Below are 19,921 nucleotides of genomic sequence, written 5' to 3'. Positions count from 1 at the left end.
GGACGGCGAACGAATGAACCGTTCTCTGAGCTGTGTGCCCCGCCCATGGCCTATTTAGCTTTGCGATTCGTTGAGCTAAGTCGGTAACCCTGGTTTCTACTACTGATCTCCTGACTTTTTATTTGATCACGTGGAGATACTCTAGAGCATAGCTCTCTCCATCGCCCGCTGAGTGACTCTGAGCCTTCCTATAAGGCTATAACAACAGTTAAACAAAGCAGATCGTAAGAAATATTTTTACTGTAGTGAGAAAAATAAATAAATTGTTCTGAGAAACAGAACGAATAAAAAAAAAAATAATCGAAAACCTTCGAGTAAAAAATAAGCGTTAATTTAAAAAGAAAAGTGTCAACAATAAATTGAACCATTAACAGAATGGTTACAGAAAATTCAAAGTCAATGAGTAAACTTCAACAAATATATCAATAACTGTCGAGGTTGGAGTAAAAATCACTATAAATAAGCCGTCTGCCCGTCAGTCTGCCACGCTTTTGTATTTCTGTCTGTGTTTTGATGTATTTTAGTCAAAGATGTTTAAATGGTAGATAGGATATTAAGACATCTATATGCTAAATGTGAATGTGTCCCTGTTTGTTACCAGTGCTCAGTGCCGTGCATAGAGGGTATGCACAAAGCGGGTAGTTGATATAAAGTGGAGGAAATCTCCCGCACGAGCTATAAATAGTTAAGGGTACGCTTTGGGTTAAGGTTATAACTCTGACTGGAGATTTTTTCATTTTTTATAATCTGCGCGCTTAGAGCATACCCTGTTTATAACCTTTATGCTCGCCACTGCCTGTGCTGTGCACTGCGTGTGCTGTGCTTTTACGACTGCATTGATCTAGATGAAATTTGGCACATGGATTAAAAAATATAGAATTTGTAACCTTTTCACGGCTTCACGGCATCGCATCGACACTGCTTGCGTTCTGGAGACGAAAATATACTACTGTTTACTCAAGAAAAAAAAACGAAAACACCTGAATCGCAGATGACACTTAATTTTCATATAAAAAAAGGTTCTTGGTTTGTTAAGCAAATGGTTTGCTAAGCAAATATTATACAAATAAAATTTTAACAAAACCAATTTCAAAGATTCCTATTTAAATAAAACAAAAGAAGAATAAATCCGTGTACAGACAGACAGCTAATAAGAATATGCCTCGAATTAAGACTCTGAAATGTATTCTGAGTGTTTGATGTGAGAGTAATCATACGAGAAGCAGGCCTATGCTCAGCATTGGGACAGTAATATAACGATGATAATACAACAAACTCAATAAAACAAGTTTTTAACAAAAAAAAAAAAATTTATTAACGTGTGAGTAATACGTGAGCATAACGTGTATCCACAGAGTACTTTTTGCCGCTTTGTCCTGTCTATCACTAATACAACGTTGAAATATCTTCGAATTTGACTTAATGCTTTTCGAGACGTCTGCGTATAAATAACTTCAAGGATTAACACGGTTTGCAGAAAAGCGTCTCGTCGCCGGTGCCGGACCATTTGCTTTCATTTCGCGTTTCTAAGGAAATTTTCTGAAAATATATAATTAAGTAATTCGGTGAATATGATTTTTTGGCATCGAAACGACACTTTCTTACTGTTTAAAAAATAAACTCAATACGGAAAATGTCTTGCCCTTTAAAATCACATAACTCTGGTTAATAATATCGAAATTTTGATGAGACCGATTCGAGCTTTTTGACCAAAAAATTACCGCAAATCAATCCTTATTACGTGGAAAATACATTTATATGAAAAGAAAAATTGTAACTGGCTCAATAACTCTTCAACGCCTTCAAGCGCAAATCTTTGTACCCTTATACTTTTACTTTTACTTAGCCTTCTAATAAATTTAAAAAAATGTAATACCGTGCCGTTTCGCAATACGAGGGTGACTTAAAAGGAAAAGAAAATAAAATAAATAGCCAATTAATTAAAAAGGAATCTATCTATCTTTCTATCTATCTATCTATTTTATCTTAGGAACTGTGCCTCCCTGCGGTGGTTTCAAGGACGTTTTGGATTTTATTTAGTTTTAAATAGTTTATTTTATATTTATAAAACAATTATTTTAAAGAATAAATAAAAAACTTTACATATATTTAAATTTAAAAGCAAAAAAATTAAAAACTTCAGATTATTTTCAATATATTTTCATCTCATAGGTTATCAGTAATTTCACAAGGCTGAAGTCGCAAGATACTGACGATAATAATAATAGGTACATGACATGTCTTAACACCTACGCTTCAGGTTGATTGTCACAAGGCGTGACTTTTTAGGAAGTGTGCCATGCATGTCCTGCGAAGTTTGGCTCTGTCGACGACGAGGCGAAAATTTTCCACTTATTATCAACAGCGGGCCAGCTGCCGCTTGTATTTCTGTAGTTTATTTATTTCATTTATTTATTTATTTGTGAACAATAACATAACTTATTAGAAACGATGAAATGAAACGATGATCACTGTAAAAGTATGAAACTGCGTAACAGTGATTACCACTATTTACTGGATACTTATCAAGAAATCTAAATACAAAAAAAAATATAATATAAGATAACCAAAAACAATGACCAAAAGGGATACATGCAACATGCTTATCATAATTCCGCGTGGTGTGTAAGCGTATGTGCGTTTGTGTGTGCGTGTGTGTGTGTGTGTGTGTGTGGGTGAGTAAATAAAAGTTGTAGAGAGTTCATTAATAGGTTGCTTTGTAGGTAATGCGAGTCATCGGTCTAAGTAATACTCGCTGGCTCTAAAACTTCCTATTAGTTTATAAAGTTCAATCTATATACAGTCAATTGAGGGAAAAGTAGAGGAGAAGAGGACGCCGGAGACTGGGTTTAGTGGAACAAATAGAACGATAAGTTGGGGTGGGGTCTTATGAAGAGGCGAAAGAGAAGGCCATGGATAGAAATGGTTGGAAAGGGCTAGAGCTAGACTCTTAAAGACTCTTTCTAGAAGACAGTTCGACCGCTCAAAAAGTTTGCGGTACACCTACTTTTACTGGTAACTACGAAAAAATATAATGTAGGTAAAATTATAATTTAATCAACTCATTTATCTCGTTGTTTTACATTAATTACGATAATCAAACAATGGAATATCAAAATAATATGTAATAATCATCTGAATCCCCGAAATGGCGACGCACCAATGTACTCTACGGGTGTACAGTACGTAAACAGAATGACAATTCATTCAGTAGGGAGCTTTACCGATGTTTCGAATTAGTAAAAGGTTTAATGTACGATAATAAAGTCTGGGTAATCTTTACGTAAACAGGACGTTTCTTGAACATCCTTTATACAAACATAAATTACAAGGGTTGACAATTATCTATTAAAAAAAAAAAAAATTGTTAAAATATGTTAAAAATATTATAAACATTATAATAATAAGTAAAATAGTTTAAATTATATAAACTAACAAAAAAAGTGGTACCAATGTTAGTGAGGCTCGCGTACAAATGGATCATAAGATATGTTTCCCTTTACATAGTTACTTTTGTCCTTTTCTGTACCTTTGACAACGTGTATGGAAATAACATAATTAAAAAATAGTTACTAAACCGTAACAAACAAAAAAAGTCATATTCCGATTTATAATATTGGTTAGGATTATGATGTTGCAAAGCAAAACATGATTTTACCTTGATTTCGTTTGATTCCCGGTATCAAGTAGGCCCTAATCTCAAAAAGTATTGATAATCGTTTAGACAGCTCGGAAGCTTTCGTTCTGGGAACAATGAAATTCGACACTTTACAAACTCCGCTCTCCTACAATGATAAGTAAAATATTGATGGTGTAAATTTGAAAATTTAAGGGTTTTTGTTTGCTACCAGTAATAGTCATTTAACGTGTAAAACTCGAGCTCATGCGATTACTCGTTCTGGTTTTAGCAGAACAACTGCGCTCAGGTTTTTATTGGAAAATCTGTGGCGCAAACTTCATGGGTTTCAATAAGTTTTAGTTAAAAAATGATTTAATTTCTTCAAACTTTTATTTCTATTTTCTTTTTCTTTTTTTTAATGCTTGTGTTTCATATTGCAGAACAAATAAATTTACTTTCAAATGTTAACAAAACTCAAAAAACTTTAACCTACCGATTCAGTATTTACCAACAAATTATCGCTAGAAAGTATGTTATAAGGGAACTGTTGTCGTACGTAACTGTCGCACTAACGGACTACGGGAATAGAGGCCAGAGGGTATGCACAGGGTATGTGCGTGTGTGTGTGTGTGTGAGTTATAAAAACCAAAAGGTAGGCTTTTTATAACTCTTACAATGCCTAACCTCAACGCCTAACCTTACGTTCGTACGTGTATCATCTGCCCGCTTAGTGCATACTCTGTGCGTGCATACAGACGCTACTGCGTGCTATGCTGTTGTCCAAAGCGATGATAACGCAGTGGGTAGGGGCTCGACGTCACTTTCGAGTGGCCGAGTTCGAGTCCCAGCACCCACCTCTAACTTTTCTGAGTTATATGCGTTTTAAGAAATTAAAAATATCACTTGCTTCGACGGTGGAGGAAAAAATCTTGAGGATACCTGTATGCCTGAGAGTTCTGCATAATGTTCTCAAAGGTATGTGGAGTCGAACAATCCGCACTGGGCCAGCGTGGTGGACTACGGCCTTAACCCCTTCTCATTGTGGGAGGAGACCCGTGCTCTGTAGTGGGCCGGTAATGGGCCGATATGATGATGCTGTTATCCGTTCAGGTATTCAACACTCAGAGATGACTTATAACTCCAAAACGTAGTAACTAACTATGGGGCAGGTAAGAAGGCTCATAGTTACTCAGCAGGCGATGGAGTGAGTTTATTCGGAGTATCTTTACAAGATCAAATAAACGAATGAGGAGATACTTAGCACAATCAAAATAACCAGCATAGCTCAACGAGTGGCGAAGATTTGCCAATAGATTGGCCACATTTTTTGGAGAATCTATGGATGTTGAGGTTTCGAGTTGCGTATTGGTAAGCGCGGCGTTGAAAAATCTAAGCAGACAGAACCGCTTGACACAAGCGTCATGAGTCTGTTAGTTTAGAACCACTAACGCCCTTTTCATTGGTATGAAACTAACTATCTGAACGCGCAAAAGGAAGTATAACTGTGAAACTCGTTTAAATAAGGAAAAACTTTAGACTTGAGCTTGATCTTAGAAATAACACCACTGTTATCCACAGCTTATAAATTCAAAGTAGGTACCACCAAAAAAAGTAATGCTTTTTTTGTAGATTGTAGAACTCTACGTATTTAACTGCAACAAAATAAGTGGAAGTAGTAAAAGTATCGGCTTATTAATATCTCACTTTTGGACACAAGCCTCTAGTTACATAGTAAAGGGACTGTGGTTACGTTTATTTTTTCTCAAAAGAAATTAAAATTTCACTCAATGAGAATATTTACAACTTATTTCATGTAGGTAATATTAAAACTACAAACAACGGCACGTACGAAACAAACAGAAATTATATAAAAAAAAAAACTTGAGCGTAAAATTATAAATAAATACTTCGCACTGTCATACATAGCCAGGACCGCATTCAGATTTTGTCAATAACAAAAGTTTTAAGTTTTTTCTTAAAAATATTATAATTTTGTTCTATTTTAATGTCGTTAGGTAATTTATTATACATTAATGCTCCTTCAAAGCTTATGTTTTTCTTACCGTAATTTGTTCGTGGTTTTTTTAAGCAAATGTTATTAGCACTACGAAGTTGTGATCCGGATTAGGATAGTTACCCTTCGTTACAATGCTGGTTGGAGGGTTAAACAACTTTTAACCTCCGCGGAGCAGCGGCTAGCTAGCTCTTTAGTAATTTCTTATTTCATGATCTCTGATTTATTCTGTTTTGCAGGGCTAGCACGGGTGGGAGATAAAAACTATATCCCCCGATTATATCCCCTGCTCACCTGCTAAAACACTGGAACATGGAATAGGAGAAGTTTACCCCCGTTTATTAATACACATATGTTGTATGGATTTTATTTCCACTTGTGCGTAAGTGCTCTGTGAGTTGATAAAGCGGTGGGAGAAGATCAATTGATATCCTTTCCCCGGGGATATAATTGTCTCCTGCCCATTCTAGTCGTGCTGTTCTAGTTTCAACCTAGCTTGTTACCACCTTATCAATAAAAACGCATCGTCTAGGGCACCGATTAGGTTCATAGGTTTATGTATGTTTGTCTAAGACAGTAGTGTGGCCGTACGTATAACGGACTGTTCGTGCCAAATTAGAACAGGAACCGGTTAAAAATAATATGCATTTAATATACCTGCCATTTTGATCATCTTAGATTGCAAAATCACTGAATCATAACCTAATACTGGATTTAAAAAAACAACACAATCAAAATACTGAAATGTTTCCCAATAACACATCCCTAAATAAATATCAAATGTCCAGTGCTACAGGATGTTTCAATTTCAGAAATCCTTTAATCGCTGATTTGTGTTTGTTTTCATCGTTCCTGGAATACATTGTAACAACAAACATATTCATTTGCAGCTTGCTAATGTTGGGTTCTGTAATTATGTCGTTTCATTTTACAAATACAACTAGCTTTCTGAGTAGGTCTTTCTTTTTTAATTGATAATGTTACAATAAACTTATGACTAAACTAATTATTATAAAGGTCATGCCCATGCGGAATGGTGCCAAGAATACTGGTTGCATATGCACGCTGAACAGCCAGGCTGATTCTTTGCGCAAAAAATGAGCCAGCCCTTCTGCCACCAAACCGCGGTGTCGATGTCTCGCAAGATTATTTTGGCACCTAGACTCCATGGCCCCAGGGGGGTCTCAACCGCAGATGGAACAAATATTATGTAGAGGAATATTTACTTGAATCGGCAAAGTAGATATATTTTGAATAATTTTGTTTTAGCTGCCTCGCTGATCTCGTGATCCGTAGTTGAAAATGTTAATTATTTAACATTTTCAACTCTCTCAAAGATCTTTACATAAGAAATTATGAAACATTCAATACACAGTACAATTGCATGTTCAATGGACATTGTCTATTTTCACCTTAACATTTTTCAAAATTATTTCAAATTCGAATTCGATTTTCAAAACGCGCTATTCTTAGCAATGATGACGCAATGCCATTTTCCTTGTCCAAAAAAGCTTGTGCACTACAGTCAACCTAGATCCGATAATCCAATCCCGTAATTATGAAAATTAAGCTCAATTAAAAAAAACTTACTCCGCACCAAACAGGTCTTCGGCAATGCAACCTGTACGCACGTTTCGTTCCGACACCGAAGCATTGTCCGGGAATATTGAATTTACTATGAATAATTGTTAAGATAATAATTGTTGATATACTTATCATGGAATTCCGCAAAGTAACGCCTGCTTCTTTCTAATATGAGGTAGATACTAATTGGTAAATACTTAGTAGTAAAAATTGAAATTTAAACAAACAAATGTGTAGATACTTAAGCAGTGTTAAGCAATGCGAGGAAATTACGTGGATATGGCAGATCAGAATGCAGTTGTACATCGACTAGGGAAATATAGCTTAGAAAGGGCATATGTTGTCGCGGGCCTACCAATTTAAGATCGCTTGGTCTGCCAAGTATTATTATAAAAAAAAAACATCTACGTCACTCGAACCTTGGTGCACCGAAAAATCTAATAACAATCGTAAAAGCAGTGCACTTTATCGCATCGGATCGGCTCGGATGTGGTGCACAACCGCTAATAAATCAGGTACTATATTATATTTTGTATTGCCACTGGGAACGTGCCTTTTACTCCAAACGATACAATGTTGTTACTCATTACTAACACACATGACGTCTCCCGAATATTACGTTACGTATATTTTGATTTGTATACATAGTTTCGTTATTTGGAACGTGATATTGTTAATTCGGATTTTAGAGTTCTAATTTGGTTGTTTAAATTACTGTTGCTATGCCTTGCTTTGATCAAACATAAATATCAGGCAACCAACGGCGAAGATAGAAAAAAAACAGAAAATAGTTAGGTGTAGTGGTTAGTGGTAATATAATAAAAAATTCAAAAAGAGAAGGGACGAGTGAACTAATCCCGTGTCATCGGATGATTGAGGCATAAAGTTTACTGGATATAAATCGCCATTTGTATTAGATACAATTATACAATCCTTTCAAATATTATAATCTCGTGTGTTTTTCTGTTTCCTTATTTTTACTTTACAGGCATAGAATAAGGACGGAGAGTAAAATTGGCTACTTTTATTCTAGGAAAACAAAGAGTTCGCACATGATTATTTTTGACGACCTGCCTGGCGCAACGGTTAGGGCTGCGAATTCAATTAGGAGGTCCTGGGTTCGATTCCCGGCAGGGGAGATTTGGAAATTTATAATTTCTAAATTTTATCTGGTATGGTGGGAGGCTTTGGCCGTATAAACTAGACCTATTAGTAGTATGACTACCATACTTTCAAAAAGGATAGCCCGCTACCATCTCAGACTGCATGATCACTTACCACCAGGTGAGATTGCAGTCGAGGGCCAACTTGTATATTAAATTAAATTTAAAAAAAAAACTCCTCTCATCGGTGTAAGAACATCAACTCTATAAATGAGATATCAAAATTTAAAAAAACCGGCCAAGTGTCTTACTTATCCTCACTCATATTATAAATGTGAAATTTTAGTGGAAAAAAAAAAAGAATTTGTAAAAAAAAACCCGTAATAAATAAATAAATAATAATAAATAAATATACTACGACAATATTAAAATATTATTAAATTCATTATTGACTGAACAGGACACTTCTTGTGCTTACAAGTACAACATAGGTCGAGAGTATTTCTTTTGTATAATTGATGGACTAGGCAGATGGCCCGCCTGATGGTAAGTGGAAGACCATCGCCTATAAACAGAGTAATCCTAAGCAGGGCTTGCAAGGAACTGAAACGTGCCATTAAGCCTCATGTGCCTGAATAACACCGGCAACCACACCCTTCAGACCGGAACGCACGTTGTAACAATGCTGCTTAGCGGCAGAAGTAAGTATGGCGGTAGTTCCCCGGACGAACTCTGTCTCAAAAGCTGCACTACTATCATAAAGCTTAAAAGAAACCTTTAACATACTTGTTTTACGTCTTTCTGGACCGGAATAAGAAGATGGGTCAACACGTATAGGCATCTTGCTTTTTATTAAGCTTTTCAGTCTACCCGATAGTCCCGTAAGAATCGTCCATTTTTCTGTGATTTACCTAAAGAAGCACTCCGGTCGATAACTATATTATACCTAAAATTTAAAAATATACTACGACAATATAATACACATAAATACTTATAATATACAGATAAACACCCAGACACTGAAAAACATTCATGTTCATCACACAAACATTTTCCAGTTGTGGGAATCGAACCCACGACCTTGGACTCAGAAAGCAGGGTCGCTACCCACTGCGCCACTCGGCCGTCATAATAATCGCAAGCAGCTGCTAGAAATAAATATACTCATACCTACTAATCAAAGCTGTCTTTCCTTATTTTATTATTTGTGTGGCGTGCTTTGTTTCTGAATTAAGACGTCCTAGAAATTTTATCCCAAAAGATTAACGTACGACAGTCTTAAAAAGTTTAACTTAAAAAAAATTAGATCTTTGACAGGTAACAAAGGTCAGTAAAAATAAAATACAAGCGGTCTACACATTTCCTGGCCTTTGAATTTGACGGTTGGTAGATATGATAAATTCCTACAAACAAAAAAGGTTTTATTTCAAAAGGGTACCCACCAATAGCGAAGGTAACCTCCAAAGTCTTTTAATCGTATCCATTCACTAAGAACTCGTTATTTTTTTCCGGTCCTTAATTCATCCCTTTTGAACTTCCGCGTGTATTTAAATGTACACATAAATGTTTTTTTTTTTAATTTCGCTTTCTAAGTGGTAACGATAATACATCTTTATTAAAAAAAGTTTAATCATCATTTTTGGCAATGTTTTTTTCTTCGAAAAATTTAAAGCAAAGTATTGATGTAGTAAATTTTAGCTTCTGGTTAGTGGGCTGGTGATAGAAGTAAACCACGGAATTAAGAACATACAGAAGCCGTGTACACGACTATTATTAAAGCATCGAAAACCACTCCACTTTAGAAGTGTTGACGGGCGATTGGCGCAGTGGGCAGCGACCCTGCTTTCTGAGTCCAAGGCTGTGGGTTCGATTCCCACAACTGGACAATATTTGTGTGATCAACATGGATGTTTTTCAGTGTCTGGGTGTTTATTTATAATTAGAAGTATTGATGTATATTATTCATAATAAATTTTCATCAGTTATCTTAGTACCCATAACACAAGCTGCGCTTACTTTGGGACTAGATGACGATGTATGTATTTTCGTAGTATATTAATTTATATTTATTTATTTTATTTAGTGTTTCTCGAATAAAGTCAAAGTCAGTCAGTAATTATCAGTCAGTTGACAGTAATTATTTTACCCGGGGAAATTTTTTTGAGCTAGCAACATTCCGCGGGTGTGATGGTAGGATGCGCGTGGGTCGTTTTCACTGTTGGGCACAATGCACTGCATGCAATAATGGATCAATGAGGGTTCTGTGTGTTCTTAATTCTATGGAGTTAAGCTATCAACCGGCGGGTTCGTATGTACATAATTCTTAAAAGAACCAATTTTCGGTAAATATAATTATTTAATAATTGGTTGCGGTTAATTTTATTTTTTATTGTAATAAAACTAACGTAATTAACTCTACTTAAAAAAAAGGATTTATTAACTGGTTTGGTTCATTCTTAAAGAATATATATGTTTGTTTTTTTTTTAATAGCGGAACTAATGTTAGAAGCATATTAATTTTGTAAAAATTAATATGCTTCTAACATTAGTTCCGCTCGAAGAAACAAAATAGACCTTTTATTTCCATTACTGTGGTTATAAAACAATTGTCGCAATTTTTTTAAGGAAATAATAGCAAAGGACTCAAAAAGAATTCCACATTCAAAATTTAATCATTTCATGTAGGTCTAGTTTATAAGCACTTTTGAGACGTCAAGTCTATTTGTTTGTAGTGACTCTACCAGAATTCGGAAGGCAGATTCCAATGAGACTAAAAAGTTATCTTATATGTATAGAGACAAGCTGCGTTTGTAATCGGAATCCAAGGTTTGATGCGAGGTAAGATAAGCACCACTAGCTCTCAACAACATAAATATATATAATTATAATTATTTAAACATATTACATATATAAGGTATAGGTACAGCGAAAGCATAGAGATTACCGTCTAAGCCATCTCTGTATCTATCCACTGAACATCCTTCGGCATCTCTATCGGAGGTTCCGAGTTCGATACCCGAAACGCATCCCTCAAATTTTCGGAGTTTTTATAGTCATTGTAAAGTCAACATCTCCTGAGGAAGCGTAGCGAAATGTACCCTACATTGCCGAAAATCTGTTTGGTGTGGAGTATAAGGATTGAAGAAATTATAAATCACATCACACAGATTCTCCTGCTTTTAGCGGAGTATAGCAAATTAAGCTTAACTTTCTTAATATACAATGGATTTCCGCAAAGTAACGCCTGCTATCCAATACCTCTTGAGCCTGTAATAACACCGGCAACCGGGTCCTTTAGACCGGAACAGAATCGGATGTAGTTACAGAAATGAGCATAGCGATAGAACTTCAAATTCAAATTCAAAAATTCAAATTCATTTACTTCAAGTAGGCCTACTTTATAAGCACTTTTGAAACCTCAAGTACGAGTATGTATATTTGTAGTGACTCTACCACCGGTTCGGAAAGCAGATTCTACCGAGAAGAGCCGGCAAGAAACTCAGTAGTTGCTCTTTTCCAACATTTACAATCATTTTTCTATCTTGCGGGAGATGAGAGCGAGGCTGGCTGCATCCAATTTACCTTGTCCTTTACCTTGTCCTTCCCCGGACGAACACTGTCACAAAAAGCTTTACTTTTAAAAGAACTTCAAGCATGGACTACGACCCAAACCGTTTTTATCCTGAAGGGAAACCCATGTCGACATGATAAAGCAAAAACTTATTTGAGCTAAGCAATTTTGAGTATGAGTTGAGCTGTTTTGGCTTAAGTTAACTACGTAATTCTCATACGAACAGACAATTGAATCAAGACTAAACAAACGGGCAGGTTACTCGGGTCGATAAACAGACATCAAAGGTGGCTATAAATAATATAATGTCTTTGTCCTTAGTACTTTATAATTATCCATCTAACCTTTGTATTGTGAAATAACGGACTTTACTGGTGCGGATAAAGGAGTTTCGGTTCTTTTTAGTTATTTTTACTAGGCTGATCATAGTTTACTACTGTATTCTGAAATTTCTCTGGTCTGGTTTGGTAGGAGGTTTCGGCCGTGGCTAGTTACCACCCTACGACAAAGACGTGCCGCTGAGCGATTTAGTGTTCCGGTGCGATCTTGTACTAAACCGATTAGGGGTATGACTACCATACTCCCTAACACAACACAATGTTTGTACTCTCCTTGTAATTGTTTTATCTAAGCACTTATTTTAAACCTACCCTCATTTACCTGTATATCTTTGTTAACCTACTTATTATTTATCGTCACTTGCCTTTACTTAATGATCATTTAGTTTAATTTTGCATGATAATTTTAGAATTTAGCATGTTAGTATAGTCATACACGACCAATGATTGTCGTAGGCGCAGGGTGTAACGGTAAAACTCTAGCAACAGATTATTAAATAATAATATGGTTCTTCGTCTGTGTTTATTATTATTATTAATAATAATTATACACCACAGATCTTATTTAGAAGGTGTAAGCATAAACTCAAAATAATTTTTCCGTAGGCACACGCTGGGTGTAACGTACACGCGTGGACAAATTTTAGCTTGGTAAATCTTGTAGCTAAGTATTATTAACATTCATAATTAAGTAAGTATTAACAGTAAGTATTAAAAGTTAGTATTAACATTCGCAATGAATGCTACAACATTTTTACACATTACCATTTAGAATGAGGGTAGAGGGGAATCATAATAATCCTAATATAAATACGAAAGTGTGTTCTTTTGTTTGTATCTTCTTTACGCCCTAAGTAAGCAACAAATCGACTTGACTTTTGGCATAAAGTTAGTTGAAAAGACGGAGATTGTCATTTCTTTTATGTCAGGAAAACAAATCGTTCCCACGGGTTTTTCTAGAAAAAAACCGTTAAAAACGGGGTCGAGAACGTAACACAGCTAGTATTTTATACTGACAAGTCCAAGATGGCGAATATGACAAACAAAAATCCTAAGTTTTTACCTTAAAATATTATCGGCAGCTGGAAGACGGATGCCGGAAGCTTATACGTCTTATCAAACGATATTAGAGAAAGGAAGCGAAAAGCTGCGTACGTAGTCTTTAGACATGACATAAAGTTTCTAAAATATTAAGGACCTACTAGCTATACTCTTGACTTCTTCTCAGGAGAATTTCTGCTTTCCCATGACGAAGAAGGTTTGCCGCGGTGCATTGCTTGCTTTTTGGAGCGCTTACAAGTCCTACCCAATACCTTATGAATTGGTAATGCAATGATTTGGCAACCTAAAGTGTGGACCAGTTTAAGAGTTTTTAAGTTAGATCGCCACAAACGGACAGACGATTTTATGAGCAATCTTTTATGAAGTACATTTTTTCAAAAAAATACCTATACTTAAGGGCTATTGTGGCATAACAAAAGTGATGCTTTATTTGGGAGATTACTAGATAAACGTAGCATACCTAGAGCAACTGTGAGTATGTAAACATATAGTACTTAGAGTATACTGCGTTTAAATTTTCAGAATCAGAAGCCAGATGTTAAAGGGAAGTCCAGGCAGGTAGTGTTTTACCAGTGGTTCAAACGTTTACTTATCGCACCAGAACCAAGTAGAAATAATGCAACTTTTTCATCAGAATGAACAGTCCGCTGTAGTTTTCGGGATTAATATACCTATTGCAGCTTCAATTAACCATCATTTGAATCCATCAATCAGTAAACATTGAATGTCGTAAATATGTCCCGCGGACCTATTACAGTTTTCGTTTATCTAACAAAAGTTACGTTGCTTACTACATAATGTGACTGCAAATAAATCAAAAAGAAAACTGTGGCAATCTTTGCACAAGTATTAACTGGGATTAATAAATCTTATATAAGGTTGTCAAACTAAGATCAGGTACTTGATTACTGATGTGCTTAAGATTTACGCTAGAATGTATATATAAAAGAAGATATTCTGAGCCCTAAGGCTGCCCACACACAGTCGATATAATTGATAATATATTTTTCCAATACTTCAACTGTTAAATTCTGCACACGGGCAATGTTGAGGCGTGTGTGAGGAGCCTAACAAGCTTTGCTATCGGCGTCATAAGAACGTCAAAAAAAAACATCGCATCGGTCCGTATGATGACCTTGTTCACTGCATGAATAAAGTATTATGAATGGATTCGTATCTAACTACTTCCTGTCGAAAAAATCTATCTTGGATGCGTCGAAGTATAAGTGGGATGGTCGAATTAATTTTTAAAATCCTTGGACTATGGAAAAACACATAAAGCAACTGCGACATCTATTTCTTTTTGGTGGTTACCATTGAATACGGAACATACAAAAGTCATCATTAGATATTTTGTCCCAAAAAAAAAGTTTTTTTTTGGTAAATGACTAAAGCCAATGCTGGTGAGTGGAAAATCATCCATAAACAGAGAAACACTTCGCAGGGCATGCATGCAGTGGCGTTCATAGAGGGTATGCACAGGGTATGCAGATGATATAAAATGAAGAATATCTCCAGTACGAGTTCAGTTTAAAGATATTTATTTCTCAAAAAGAACATACTGTTCACTTAAAATAGATAATAGTGTTACAATTAATCCTTTAAAACAACACAGAACGCATGCACACATTATATTATGTCTAACAGTATTTCTGTGGTGAAGTTAGGAATTCTAGATATAGTGAATGACTAACTTATCAATATTTTCCAAGATATAATCCTTAAGCTGACTTTTAAAAATGTTAATGTTATTACACACTTTTACTGAGTTTGGTAATTTATTGTATAAAGTTAAGCTAATAAGAGTTAAGCTTTGTAAGAGTTATAAAAGGCCTACCCTTTAGTATTTATAACTCGTACTGGAGACTTTCTTCATTTTATATCATCTGCATACCCTGTGAATACCCTCTATGCACGCCACTGCATGCAAGGATCAACCTGTGGCGTAGATGTTAACCATCATTTGCCTGTTGTTACACCAGCAACCACGCCCTTAAGATCGAAACACTGCAATTCTGTTTGACAGCAGAAATAAGCATGGCGTTACCCCTGGACGACCTCTATTACAAATAGCTCGCTACAAACTGACTCACTGTGATTCTGTGCAACTGCAGCAACTGATCATCGCTTGGACACTACTGACAATACTGACAATACTGTTTCCCATTTTTCTCACTAGATGGTGCTCTTTCATTTTCATACAAATATTAGTTAACCATCACGAAGTCGATTAGGTTTTTTTTTTTCGGATTGTGTGTAGCTGATTAACCCTAATGATTTTAACAGCGTAACGCAGGCTTGATAGCGAGTCTCGGAATGGAGCCCACGTCCGGTTGACGTTAAAAGTCGGGGACCTCGTCTTCGCCGGCGAAGACGCTGTGCAGCGGTTGATCGTGTGAACTCGATTAGGTAGGCATAGCAAAATCTCACTCTCAGTTACCGTGCCCGCCACGCCATGGAGGAGAGGAGATAATCTGATGATACATTTTTATGCTAGTGATGTATCTAACTACGAGGTCCTAATTAAAATATGTCTATCACCCAGTTCGCCGCTGAGTCAGCGTTGAAATCAAGGATGTTCGTACTATTAAACCCCCAAGTTAACAACAGCGCTATTGCGTGCGAGTATTATATTCCCTGACATTAACAGTGTAGTAATTATGTCGCAGCAGGGCTTCGCGATTCTGTTACAAGGGGTTAAGTTGCTACGTGTATTGAATCGATAGGCAGGTTGTATCTACCCAATTCAGGGAAAAGTGTGGACGAGGCTTAATACACACACATGTGCGAAAATAACTTTTTGAATACTATAGTATGTAAGTACTTATTATTTGTAATATATGGTTCCTATTTGGTTTAATCTTAAGGATCTGGGGCTGACATGTCTTTGAGGATAAAATTCCCCAAAAAAATAAATATAAAAAAAAAACTTTTTGAATTCAGTGAAAAGTTTATCTGGATATATTATTAAGATTTTTCCTGAGAAACAAATGTAAATGTAGTTATGTATTTTAAGGAAACTTATGTAAAAAAATCATCGAGACACATAAATTCAAATATAATTTAAAATTTAAGATGTACATGTGATTTCTAATTTAAAAAGAATATATTTAATGTTATGGGACTATTGCCAGAAAATAAAGGATTATTATTATTAAAAACCATCTAGGGACATAGAGAAAACAAACATGATTTATGCGTTTCTCGTAACCAAAAAACTTGTCCAAGAGCGTATTAGTTCAAAAAACAACAGATAAATTTGTACAAAACCTAAAAGAAAATGGAAACACACAGACGCAAACACACTCCTCTATATTCATTCTGAGGTGCCAATGCTAAAGTATTTCTGTTTGTTTATTTGTAACCTGTTTTCGGGTTCACTTTTAATCAAAACAGATTTTGATGAAATTAAGTCAACTGTAACTTTCATTCTAGAGATCGAATGTTTATCCCGGAATAGCTGCTGATAAAATATACCCACGGAAAAGAAATAGCATTTGTAACGTATGCATAGCTTGGTTGCTTAACTTATCTTGGTGAAATTTTCCATAAAGATAGCTTATATCCTGAAGAATGCCATAGGTTAGATTTCATCCCGGAAAAATGAAGGACTTCTGCGGGATCTTAAGAATTTAAAATAAACGCAGGCTAAGTAGCGTGCGGCACCTAGTTATATAAAAATTGTAAAGAGTCAGTTAAACAAAATCGGATTAAAAATAATTATATTACAGTGTGAATGCGCCTTTAGTCTTAAGCGCTTATCGTGGCGCCATATTAACCCTCGACTTTGCACGCAATAAATTATTCCATTTTCTTTTGTTTTTCTGTTGTTAGTCCATTGAAAACCCAAATTCTATTTAGCTATAATGGCTCGTTGGTTTAGTGGTGAGTGATATATTGACTTCGAATCACGAGTTCGATTCCCACGTTTGGCCAAATGTTAGGTATTGGCTAGGTAATTGATTATGTCAAAACGGGTGCCTTGATGTGCATGTCAAGCTTTAAGAAGAGGTGTAAAATTTCGGTCACATTGGCATAAGTACAAATGGCATAAGTACATAGTTAACTTATGTACTGCAGTGTTAATCGCGCAAACCGCATATTATTATTACTTAGTATATTTTATAAGTGTTCTTATTTCAAACCTAATTAAATATAACTGTAACGACAATCTGAAAAATATTAAATAAAAAGTTTATAATTATATTATATATAATATATATTACTATATAATGTAAAGGTTTTTTATAAAAAAACCTAAGTAAGTAAAATTTCTGAAAGTAAAATAACTACTATAATATATCTATGGTACTCAAAAGTTATTTTAGTTATAAAATTGCATGAAGCCCTAGTTATTATAAAATTTAAAAAAAATACTTACCATAGGGCAGATTTTTCACTAGAGCCTCATCGGTGAAAATAATAAAAAAATAAATAAACAAATTACCGCCAAAACTCACGTATCCTTTAAAGTGAAAATACAACATATTAAATATCTAGTAAGTACTATATATTGTATTTCAAAATTGCATAGATAAATATAACCTGCGTTAAAATAATGTAATTAAAAAAATACCTAAAATTTTACCGCCACAAATGGCCAAGAATTTTATATCAAGTACATAACGATTATTTGTTTTGTTACAAAAAACCTAGTCCCGAGTCCAGAGTAAATAAAATTAAAAATGGCCAAGGTTTTAGTAGGAAAAATGTATTTTTTTATCTCTGGTACCAAAAGAGATTATTTTAATTAATTCTCACAAAATATTACCAGCCCTAAGTATATAAAATAACACTATTTAAAATCGAATACTTAAGGATTTTTTTTTTATTTATTTAATTATATTTGCTACTCCTATAATAATAATAATAATTAAGCCCTTAAGTTAACATTTAGACGACTTAAATTTTTTGTAAGTACTATTAATGTGAGTTCTGTAATAATTGTTATTTTCGTAAATTTATTACGCAGTGTAAAACAAAATAAAATAAAAGTCCATTGGATAAATTCATACATAAAAACCTTTGCGTCCTATAAAACATAAAAAAAAAAAAAATCTTACCTCATATTCCTATTTCGCTGCACCGTCCTAAAACACAATCCACCTTCGCGGAACAACAAATTGGGAATAGTCCACAATAAAAACACTAACACGCTTATAAAGACATATTTGAAATTCAATGTGAAGTTGAAAAATGGGTTCAACATTTGGGCGCCCAAAAACCGAAAACGTGTACGAAAACTAAGTTATTCACCTAGCAAGTGGAAGCTGGCACTTATTATTGGTGTATTCATGTATAGTAATGTGCATTTTATCCCATAGTGATGCGATGCTATTGAATTTATTACGCGGGAACCATATATTGTAATAGTTCTTTTTTGGGTTAGCTTTTTGCGAACGGAATGTAAGTGTTATTTATATACACTCGATGCACTTGCAACCTTTGGTCAAATAGGCAGACACAAACTTTCAAAACAAGAATTTATATATCTAAACATTTTAATACATTATATTATATATATAAAATATTTCATAATCTAAATGAATGAATTAATGAAAATATATTATTGCCTACCACAAAAAGTACGTAAAAATAAAAGTATAACAAAACAACGTATACAATTTGGCAGCCTTATCGCTTCATAGAGATTTCTTCCAGGCAACCAATGTTAATCTTTAATTTATAAAAAAAATTTCGCATAAAAAATACTATTGGTAATGTCATAACTTATACTTTTTAATTCGTGCTCCATTGATCAGCAAAGCACGATGATTCTAATCTCTCCTATATCTTTCTCCTATGAGAGAGAGACTTGTGACCAGAAGTTGGACATTGACGGGTAATGATGCATATTTCCGATATCACTCTAAACAATCAAGACACCATTAAACAAATTTAATACGCCGCTGTACGAGTATGTAATAATTATCTTGATTCTAAACTCTCCTATATCTCCGATGTGTCCAGAAGTTTAACATTAATAAGGCAGCTATTATTATATATATTATTCGGACATCAATAAAAATACACTCTATATCAATCAAAACACAGTTAGAAAAAGATTTAAAACGTCGCTGGAATAATTATTAATGATTTTCACGAAAAAAAATTAACGCAAAAACACTAAATTAATATCAAAGAAATCCCGCCCAAAGCGTATTTTTTGAGTGTTAAAACTTTTTTTTTTTGCGTACGAATGTAAGGCTGAGGTCACACGCGATGCACTGTGCTGCATCGGCGATGCGTGCGCGCGACTGCACCACGGCGTCGATGCGTGGTCAGTGAGTATGGGTGCATCGTGCATCGCTATCAAACAAAAACTGTACGGGGGCGGTGAGACTTGGGCGCGGAGCTGTTAATTTCACAGCTTTTAGCGGATTCGCCGTAGCTTTATCATATATGGAGTCGGTTGTCCAACTAGCATGGCGAGTTTAAACCTCTTTATAGCCAGTTTATATAGGGCTAGCAGTAATTGATATTGCCATTAAACAGTCCCGTGCTCTACAAGTTTGAGATGCTTGAAATTTTAAAATGGAACATACCTTTACTTATTTAGAAAACAAAGTAAATTAGGTCATTTTTCAAATTATGAATTTGCCTCCCCCCAACCCCATTTGCTCGATTTGA

The 19,921-nt window shown here is 35.0% G+C and overlaps 1 protein-coding gene across 1 annotated transcript in view; it reads right to left on the bottom strand.

The window, feature by feature from the left end:
* Window positions 1–19,598, bottom strand: part of LOC120631268 — a 57,810-nt gene extending 38,212 nt beyond the window's left edge. The window contains exons 1-2 of the mRNA XM_039900753.1: window positions 19,489–19,598; window positions 18,355–18,534 (exon numbers count right to left, since the gene is read on the bottom strand). Of these exons, the coding sequence (XP_039756687.1) occupies window positions 18,355–18,534; window positions 19,489–19,598 (290 nt within the window). The remainder of the gene's footprint in view (window positions 1–18,354; window positions 18,535–19,488) is intronic.
* Window positions 19,599–19,921: the final 323 nt, after the last annotated feature.

The sequence above is a fragment of the Pararge aegeria genome, chromosome 17 (assembly GCF_905163445.1).
Source record: "Pararge aegeria chromosome 17, ilParAegt1.1, whole genome shotgun sequence".
NCBI classification, from domain to species: Eukaryota; Metazoa; Arthropoda; class Insecta; order Lepidoptera; family Nymphalidae; genus Pararge; species Pararge aegeria.
This window is presented reverse-complemented; position numbering and strand designations above follow the sequence as displayed.